The 10,267-nt window shown below is 39.0% G+C and overlaps 1 protein-coding gene across 1 annotated transcript; it reads left to right on the top strand.

Moving 5' to 3' along the window:
• The first annotated feature begins 2,064 nt into the window (after positions 1 to 2,064).
• LOC145908678 (adhesion G-protein coupled receptor G1-like) lies at positions 2,065 to 8,325 on the top strand. The gene is made up of 14 exons (XM_082996000.1): positions 2,065 to 2,228; positions 2,899 to 3,416; positions 3,474 to 3,599; positions 3,830 to 3,891; positions 3,949 to 4,075; positions 4,528 to 4,740; positions 4,953 to 5,072; positions 5,449 to 5,580; positions 5,992 to 6,101; positions 6,467 to 6,674; positions 6,872 to 7,001; positions 7,239 to 7,399; positions 7,631 to 7,801; positions 8,050 to 8,325. The coding sequence occupies exons 1-14, from the start codon at positions 2,069 to 2,071 to the stop codon at positions 8,173 to 8,175; spliced, it is 2,364 nt and encodes a 787-aa protein (XP_082852126.1). The 5' UTR covers positions 2,065 to 2,068; the 3' UTR covers positions 8,176 to 8,325.
• The last annotated feature ends 1,942 nt before the right edge of the window (positions 8,326 to 10,267 follow it).

Genomic DNA, 10,267 nt, shown 5'->3' with positions numbered 1-10,267 from the left:
GAACAGATACGATATGTGGAAACAGGATTATTTAACGTTCAAATGGCAGCAAGTTTTGAAGCCAGGCGCTCGGCTTTGCATGGGAAAACGCTCTGGGCAAGACACATCTCACGCTACGGAATTTCCCGAAAGGGTAACCCCCAAAGCTATAACCCGACTAGCAAATAATTTCATCCCATTAAACTTTTCTTACAAACGGTAAAAGTGTTTGATTTTAATCAAGAAGGTAAATATCACCATTTTACTAGGGATTTTCCACACTCTCAAAACTCTTTAAAAACACAAAATTGGCTATCTGTAATGGTCAAACGCAACCAGCAGAGGCAGTTTAAACCTACTTACAAACATTTGTTGCAATGAGGAAATAACACTCAAAAATGCATCAGAACTGGAATTTGGTGCAAATGTTTGTTGTTGTAAAGTAAAGGTTATCGGCCCAGGTGACGGAAGTTTCGATGGGTTTTCACGCGGAAAAAAACACGAACACAATTGACGTGGACGCATTGTGCGTAAAACCAAAGGACGTCTCGCGTCAGAGGAAATAAACGTTGATGACATAAATGTTATGTCACGGGAAATTGACCAGCAGTCACGTTTACGGTTTATACACGTGATTTTAATGTTCTATAAAAAAACATAAACCCATGATCCGTATGATCGAAATACACAAATCAAGATCGCCCAAAATAATGGTCCTGGTCAGTGGGGATCTTGCCATGTTGTGTGACAGAACCATATGCTTTAAGTCAACATTTAACCTATAGTTAAACATCACAGAGACTCAACATTAGTTGTTTAAAATGTGCGGATAGGATTATAAGTTATACATATAGGTATTTATTTGCCCACACAAATTGCAAATTTACCATTTATGTATCTACTTCCCCCACAAGTCTTGGCAAAACTCGGAGACACAAGAGCAAAAAAAAGCTGAACTTTTGTTAAACCAAGTGCAACTTAATTCATTTCGAACCAATATTTACGAAAAATAAATAAAGCGTCTTGCATATGATGTCAAAAAATGTATAACGTCATAAAAATATTTCTAAATAAACTACAAGATCAACGTTTTCACAGTTCAGGCGTCTCTATAATTAAACTTCCAGCAAACAATATGGTTTAACATGACATAGGGGATCGCAGCGAAATTACTTTGTGATGTTGATGAGTAAACTTTAATTTACGTTAGACGAGAACCCACTGGACGAAGAGTGAAAACCCGTGGGGTGTTTGATTGATTTTTGCCGTAACTGATCAACGTGGTGTTAGATGCAGAGTCAGAGAAATGAAACAAACTCTAAGGCTATTATAATGTGAAGCAATTAAGTGTGCCTTAAGCATAGAACATCAGTCGTTTAAAGGTACGTCACGAAACCAGTTAAAAACCAGTTAGTTGATCATCAAATACTCGCGCTGGGTTCAAATGAAAACACTATTTATCATCACGTTTTACTGCATTTTGCGTCAAAATTATTTACCGTATTTTACGGACCATAAGGCGCAACTTAAATCCTTTTTTTTCCTCATAAATTGATCGTGCGCCTTATAAGCCGGTGCGCCTAATGTATGGATCTAGTAGTGCTTTATTGCCTATACACTCAAAACCAGTACCGATACTATTATAAATAAACCACCGTCTTACACAATAAACTACGGTAAAAGCAACTAGCAACTGTGATATTCATACTGTTGTGACTTGCTTACATTTATTACGTAACAAGTTTTTGTTTAATGAGCTTTATACGGTAACCCATACTCCTTAAAATACGTTGCGTTCTATAGCCCGGTGCGCCTTATGTATGAACAAAAAAACTAATCAAAGCAATTTATTGACAGTGCGCCTTATAATCGGGTGCCCTTTATGGTCCGTAAAATACGGTAAATAAAACCAGGGTGTACGCACTAGCCGTTGCTCTCTTGTCAAGTGACAGGATGCATTGACGCATGATGGATGGTTTTCGATAGCTTACTACCTTCCTTTGGTTTGGCGAAATTTGATGCTAATTTAATAAAGCGCCATGCTGCAACATCATTCAGTTGCTTACCAGAGAAACAGGTGTTTGAAATCATGAGTTTAAATTTGTACATTTTTGCGCTGTGTGCGATATTGGGAGTCGCAACTTGCCAATGTCCGGCCCAAGTCTTTATCAACCCCGGTCAACCCAATGTGACTTTCCCAGATACACAAGTTGATCAGGTTGCATACTCAAATGAAAGTTGTACAAGCGGTAAGTTTTTTTTGTGGATTTTATGAAATGCTTGCATGCATTTGTGACGATATGTTCAATGTTGATGTTTTTTACGGAATAACGTTGGTATAAATAGAACAGGGTGACAGAGCACATCAAAATATTTCTAAATAACAATCCATTTAAATATAATTGAAGGTTTTGCAAATATAGTTTAAAATGTTGGTGGGTAGCAACTCAGTGGCAGGTATAGCATATGTTGTTTATGACTGCAATAGGGTTTGTGCCCATTTTGATAATTCTATTTTATCGTGCTTGCCATAGAACAGTATTTCGGCCCAGAATGCTTACAAACTTGGAGCGCTCGTAGTGAATTATCCCGGTCATTTCATCACAGTTTTGAATTTTAGTTTTAAAGAAAGGGTTACCAGGAACTTCTGAGGATGTCGAATTATTACTGATTTTTTTTGTGTAATCTTTTTTTTAAAACATTTTCGAATGTATTTCTTAAATAGAGCATGGTCTGACTGGGCTTGACTATTTTATAAATGCGATTCGGAAAGCGGTGTTGCGTCAAATATGATTAATCCAAAAAACAATTCGCAAAAATACAAGAAAGCACTTGGCCCTTCCCTGGTTACGCCAATGTCACTTATCAATGTGTCTTGTGTCGCAACTCCGACAAAACCTGCTTATTGCCATATTGCAGGTGCTCCAATGGCTTCTGCCACATGCTCGAATACAACAATTTTCATCAGTGTTATTTACGACGCTTGCCTGAATGCCACCACTGTGGCTGCTGCTGTGGTCCCAACTACACAAGCAACCACGTTGAACAACGCTGCAACTTCAACACCAACACCAACACCAACAACAACAACAACAACAACAACAACACCAACAACAACACCAACACCAACACCAACACCAACACCACCAACAACAACAACAACAACAACACCAACACCAACACCAACACCAACAACACCAACACCAACACCACCAACACCAACAACAACAACAACAACAACAACCCTAATACAAACTGCTGTGAACACTGTTGGAGCAACGGTTTCGCAAACGACCACTGTAAATTCTTCAGCATTTTCTACAGTCCCAGTTGTCCCTGCAACTTCAGGTGTTCCCGCCAGCAATTCAACAGTGCCGGTTGTTACATCACAAGCCTCGATTGTTACGTCAGCAGTACCCTCTGTCACAACACAAGCGGTAAAGAAGCAAACCTTCCAAACCTAATCATATTTTTAATATTGGTTGGTTTTTTAGAGCACTCTATCACAAATTGACCCAAACATCAGTTCGTTGCTAACTAACATGAAGAAAAACCAAACAAGCCCACAAAATGTTGTTGACATTCTTGCCAATCTTAGCGCTACCCTGGTCAATGTTAGCGTAAGTATCGCCATATTATCCTAACACATGATCATATAAGAAATGTGGTAGTCAAAGCGCTTTTCAAAGCTGTAACAGTAAAGAACTTTAGTTGTTTCAATTTGCATGATCGAGTTTAAACGGAGAACAATATGGTGACAAAGATAAAAAAAATCCAAATGAAAAAAAATCCTCAACTTAAAAAGTGGAAATGGTTATCTTCCCTTATGTTACCCACAATTTACTTGCAGATTTCGACTGTTCAAACAGTCTTAAACATCACTGATACACTAATCAAAAACGCAGCATTAAGGTATGGTGGTCAACTTGTCAGCAATTGGATCGTAATGTTTCACCAAAACACTTTTAGGCCTCGACCAATTGCAAGCAATCAGCCACAAAAGTTATTTAAAACTCTTCAAAACTTCACCAACAATCTACTGTTGCCAGGCAACACAACAAACGTCACCATCACGTCACTCAACACGGTTATACAGGTGGGTTCAAAACTTCTGCTTGTGCAAATGACGTCAAAAAATCAAATTGAATGACGTCACAATATATGTTGCCTTCTTTAAATTACGTTTTCGAAAATACGGATGATCTCAATTATTTGCGAGTGCTTTCATGAATTTCCTTTCTATCTAGTCCGAGATAATCGTTCGTATTAACGACACATGACATGAATTCCGTATAATTGTTCACTACTTACCTGAAGCTTGATTAACATTAATTTAATCAAGCTCAAATGACACGAGACTACTGTTGAAATCAAGAGAAATAAGTTTGTTTATCATTGCAATATTCGATAACTGGAGTCACAACTGATCTACGTCCACTGGAAGTGTTACAAGCCCCGGTAAACAGAAGAGGTCTCTAATACGACGTCTATACTTTGTTACGTAACAGTTATGAGTTAATCACGAACCTCACCGCGCTCACCTCATAGGTCCACGACCCGTTGCCGAACTGTGAAGGTTACTATAGCAACGTGACGTATCGACCGTCCAACCTCACTTCGGTGATTCCTCGTGTAAACGTCACAATACCGGGTCGAGCGCTCGACGTCGCCATGGAAACGGGAGAAGATTCCAAACCTCGCGTGAGCTTCCTCCTCTTCAATACAGACATCCTCTTCCCCTCTCCTGAAACAACAGGACTGGTAAGAGATTGACGTCATTTCCGGGATATAACATTGTTTCCAGTACGGAAAACCAGGCAGTAATTGTTAAAACTCTGGTTCCAAGTTAATAATTTGAGATTACCACGCTGTCAGCAGTATACAAAAAATAAGTTCGATTACAAGTCTGCTTATGATGGATGTTATGAAGAAACCGTGTCAGAAACAACCACGTCATAATGTTATTCAATCAGGTGATTTCCGCATCAGTGAGAGGGTACAACCCACCTACCCTAACCGAGCCCATTGTGCTCGTATTCTCGAACGAATCACGTCACCAGGGAAGTCATCCACTGCCTGGCAACCGGCTAAAGGTAAGCGTGGCGTCATTTAATGACACGAATCAGCTGATTTTGAGCTGGCGGTATAAGAAATTAATTTGTCTAAGCCTAATTGATCGTAACATATTTAGCTTTACAGTGACCACAGGCCTAATTATGCTTAAGCTGGCTAATGTTGAAATGTCACACTATTTGTCTCATTTGTGCGGAGTTGTATACGTCACACTCAACATTAGTTGAAAAAAAACATCCAGTACATTCTGTTGACGATAAACGACAGCTTAAATATACACACAGAATATCCTGGCCACGAATCCCGATCAGGTTTTATATTTGATGCATGAAAAGGGCGCCTTGTCTGATATTGCCAATCGCCCGACATCGCTTAATGTTGTCACTTGAATTACAGAGCGTCGTCACGCGGACGCAGTGTAGTACGTACGGTGTCCACCAGTGGTCGCCAAACCACTGCAGACTGACCCCAGGTTCAAACCCACCGAAATGTGAATGCTATCAGTTTGCCAACTTCGCCATGATTGTGGTAAGAATTTATTTTATTTCTTGGTAAATTACTTCGGATAAAAAGAATTCCAAGCCTTTATTACTAGTTTTTTTTACTTTTAAGTAAAATATTAATGCACTTCAAAGTTGAATACTGCGTAATTCAGGGGTGCACAACACACAGCACGCGTGTCAACGTTGGAACGACAATAGTTGAAAAATATCACGCGTAAAACATTACACAATAAAAAACATATTTTAGTGGATCTTCACTTCCTCAACGTTGCACCCGATCTAAGTTTTGCAAACTTTTCTTCAAAGGTGCAAAAACGGTGTTCTTGAAATACACGCAATTACTTCAGTAATGCCGGATAGTGGAAAACTTATCCATTTTTGAGTTGTGCACCCCTGATTATTAGAGAATTTTTTTTCAATGAGATTTACTTTGCAGTCGACGAAGATCCTCCCCACCGCATACGCGATGGGCATTGTGACGTACGTGGGGTGCAGTTTATCCATTGTGACATTGATAATGACAATCGCAATTTATCTACGGTTCCGGTGGGTAAAAATATTCGAAGAGATGAAACTTATTCCTTGGTCGTTTTACTAAATGAAAAGTTTAAGACACAATACAGTGGCTTTTAACGACAAGATCAGCCTGGCTGTTGTTAGGAATATATTTCGCTCTGTGGGCATCATCAGTTCCCTCAAAGTAAACACAGCAACAACGTGATGTAAAAAACGGCCTGGCTACAGTGTATGGATAAGTTCCCATGTGTTCGTTAGATTTTCACCCAGTAAATATATCTTCCTTTCCCATAATCATATTTACATACGTTAGTTTTTGTCTACATGAGAATATGTTGGGTTTCACGGCTGAAATCTAGAGGTTTACATTCTAGTAAACACATGTTTGTTATCAGGGAATTGAGAAACCGCCAACCAACAACATTCCTCCTTCATATTTGTTTCACCCAACTCATCATCTACCTCATATTCTTATTTGGGATGGGAAACGTGTCACAAAGAACCGCTTGTTACGTATCAACTGCATTTCTTCAGTACTTCCTGCTTGCGAATTGGGCCTGGATGACGGCGAATGCGTACAATATGTACAGAGCCTTCGTTAAGGTATTTTAACATAAATATAAACAAAATTTTGTATGGAAAGAAAATATAAAGTAAAAGTCCATAATAATGCGATTTTCTCGCAGTTTCTGTGTTTTTCTGCTTCTACTAATTTCGCTACAACTAACATTATAAGTTGGGCTTTCTATATAAGCTTTGAATGACTTGTAGTATTTCATAACACTGTTAAATTACTAAAGATAATCGGAGGATTATCAAAGACGTTGGCACAAAACTGTATATTCATATGTTACGGGATTCCCCTTGTTCTGGTTGTTATACATACTGGAGTGTCAGTGTTATATCTGGATCAACACAATTATACACCAGGTGAAGAAACACGTGTTTTACATTCAACCGGAATTAAGGATGTTCATATTTAGATTCATCATTATTAGATTTGCACATTAGAAATATTATATATGTACCTAAAAACATTGAATCCTTTAAAAATCACTGTGAAAGGAATTTCCACCAAGAACAAATATTTAAGGTTGTTTTCTAACAAATACGCTTTCTTTTTCCAATGTAGTAAAATATTTTCGTTCTATTTTTGTTTCGTCACAGATGACATATTGTTCGAGTCTGCTTACCGCGCGCGTCACGTGTGCTGGCTCCATCGCTCCTCCTTAGACTTCGGATTCCTCCTCCCTGTTGGAATCTTGCTCCTCATCAACATCATCCTCTGCTCCATTGTCTTCGCAAGGATCACCTGCAAACGACTCAAGGTGAATAACCTGAACCGATACTGCGTTCTTTAGTTTCAAAATCTTATTTTTGTTAAAATAATGGAAATAATATAACTGTGCAACCGAATAGATGCATAATAATATTAGAGACACGCACTTAATCGAGAAAATCAAGTATTCTTCGAACATGAGAGAGACATCTCCAACGCTATAACATAAACAACACCTGTGAATATACGCATGTTCATGTTCAAATACAATTTGATGCAGATCCAGTCTTCAGCACACAAACAATCAACGACAAAAAATTTCATGATTGCCCTCAGTTTGGTGATAAGCACAGGGATTTGTTGGCTGACCGGATACCTAATGTTGGTGGCGGAGGATGTCGTATATTTAACTATCGTGTCATGGGCGTTCACCATTCTGATATCCACCCAGGTGGGGATTTCCCGAATGTACACTACTTGTATTTAATCGTGTGTTTTTAAACCAAATATTCAAAAAATATTTTTTTTGTGTTTTAATAGACCCACTAGACAGGTAATTTTTGTAGTAAGCTGCATACAGGGCCACTGTTTCGACCTATCATAGGTCTATTACAGCAGCTATGGTGTGACTTACAAAGATATGGCCAATTACATTATTGTAATCGCACAGCGACACAATCTCTTTTTTGTCTCCATCAGGGAATGAGTCTTTTCTTCATGAACTGCGTTCGGCAGAATGACGTCAGAAATCTTTGGATGCCCGAGAAAAAGAAGACGGGAAGTTCAACGCAACTGACGACGTCTACCAAGACCACCAAAGTGTGAGCGCCACCATGCGAACGCGGTATTATTTTACACCGATCGCTAAATGGCAACATGGCGCTTGGTTTCTGTAACTTGAATTTATACGGGTGATTGGTAGCATTGGTCAAGCGCCCGACCCATACCAAGCAGAAAACCTGATTGGGATTCGTGCCCAGGATATCCAAAAACACTTGAATTTATGTTTTCTTTGTGCGTTGTAAGGTACATGGTTAGGCTTTATTGGGAGCTTGCAAAGATTTAACGCAGTTTCTGTAACCCCAGAATAAAAGGATTTCATTAAACTTCCATCACAACTTGTGGTTTGTTGTACACCGGGTTCTGTAACTTCAATAATTGTTGTGGCTTCTCGGGCAGTAACTGGTTTATTTACATGTGAAAATTAACACCGTTTAACACAACCAATGCGTCGTGGTATTACCTGCGCTACTGAAAGGTTCGAGTCATGGTTTTTGTTCAGTCTGGAGTTTGGGGTCCATGGTTGGGTGATCTCCCATTTTCTTAAGATATCACGAGAGATTTCTATGGTGACTTTGAAATATCTCTTTTTCACAAGAAGGAGTTTACCCTGAAGTCGGGTGATCGCGAAGAAATTTTGTATTTTCGTTTACTTTTTCCCGTATTTTTGAAGAGCTTTGCTCACCTTGCAACGAAAGTTATTTATTTTAATGTCAATATTTAACGAGGCTGTTAACCCTGCGTGTTATAACGATCGCAAGTGTTTCGAAACATCAAACAAAAGGAAATTCTCCCGGATAAAATTCAGCAAACAGGAATGTTACGCTTGACTGATCACACTTTGAGTCACATCACCCTTATTCATGAGGGGATTCACCTGACATGAGACAGTGGATTAGGCTGGAAATTCTTGAATTAAGGTAGCTTACAAGATGTAATCCATTGATGACGTTTCTTCGGGGGAGGGTATCGAACCTACGACGTTACGCACAAACTTTAAAACAGAAATTCTATCGAGGTTCGGTGTTCTGAATGTAATTTTCTGGGAATTATATAAAGCCATATTTAGAGTAGCATATTTTCCAATAAGAAAGTGGACATATGGCGTCAGGTACGCGTAAATTGCACTTCGCTGAAAACAGTTGAAAAACTGGATGCTGAAAACAAAGCTTTACAAAAAATTACGTCAAATTGAATTTAGACTAAAATTAAGTCCAATTTTAAACAAATTTTACCGCCAGGAGAGCCCTTTTTATTATTCATGTTCCCGCATCATCAAAATGTGTACGACCTAACTGTGTTGTAAGACTCGGAAACCTGACAGTCTGAGACAGATTGCAAAAAGACAAAACACTTTGTCACATCAACTCAGCACCCACGTCTGAATTTCAAACATCAACACTTAATTTGATACACCTCTATGACGTCACACAGATAAGGTGTGTGACGCGGCGGAGCGTAAACAATTAAGTAGGGATCAAAAGGTTAATTAACCGGGGGCTGCGGATGTGGATGAGGCTGAGAACGAACTACTGACCCCGGCTAAATTGCTTGAGAAAATATTGGATGCTTGGTCTGGTATGCCCCGTGAAGGTTTCATCAAATTCCAACATGGTTGACAGGTTCCTACGGGTCGAGATGGGATAATGGATGGTAGTGACTTGAGTGTGGTTGCTACCATAACCCTTTCCTGACGCTTAGTGAGGCGCTAAAATTTGTGGTTTCAAAGTACGTTCGTTTAGATCGAAAAACGTTTTGCCAAAAATGGCGGCCCCTGTGAGCACGTGCTCTATAAACCCGTCCTAGTCACCATACACAGGTTATATACAAATAAAAATAAGTACTACATAAAGTAACACGAATCGTATGAGTTGTAAGGGACAGTAACCAAACACTTAAAGAATAAAAGCTACATTGGAACGTTTAGGGTTTTTTTATGCGAGTTATTTTAATGGTATTCTTCACGTGTTTTTTTTCACTTTTCGTATTTTTGGTTAAAATACAATTTGCATAATATTTAACCCTGCTAAACAAAACTAAACTGGTTTGCGCAACCGCAGAGGTGAATTCGCTGGTGTCAAATTGATTAAAAATGACATAATATTATCTCCGGTCTGATTTGTCAATTCTTACGTTG

This window comes from Ascidia mentula, chromosome 7 (genome assembly GCF_947561715.1).
Source record: "Ascidia mentula chromosome 7, kaAscMent1.1, whole genome shotgun sequence".
NCBI classification, from domain to species: domain Eukaryota; kingdom Metazoa; phylum Chordata; class Ascidiacea; order Phlebobranchia; family Ascidiidae; genus Ascidia; species Ascidia mentula.
This window is presented reverse-complemented; position numbering and strand designations above follow the sequence as displayed.

Excerpts from the sequence above, each read along its gene's own strand:
- LOC145908678 (XM_082996000.1), top strand. The coding sequence starts at position 2,069 with ATGAGTTTAAATTTGTACATTTTTGCGCTGTGTGCGATATTGGGAGTC. Across the intron at positions 3,417-3,473 it reads CCTCTGTCACAACACAAGCG|AGCACTCTATCACAAATTGA; the intron begins GTAAAGAAGCAA and ends TTGGTTTTTTAG. Across the intron at positions 3,600-3,829 it reads CTACCCTGGTCAATGTTAGC|ATTTCGACTGTTCAAACAGT; the intron begins GTAAGTATCGCC and ends ATTTACTTGCAG.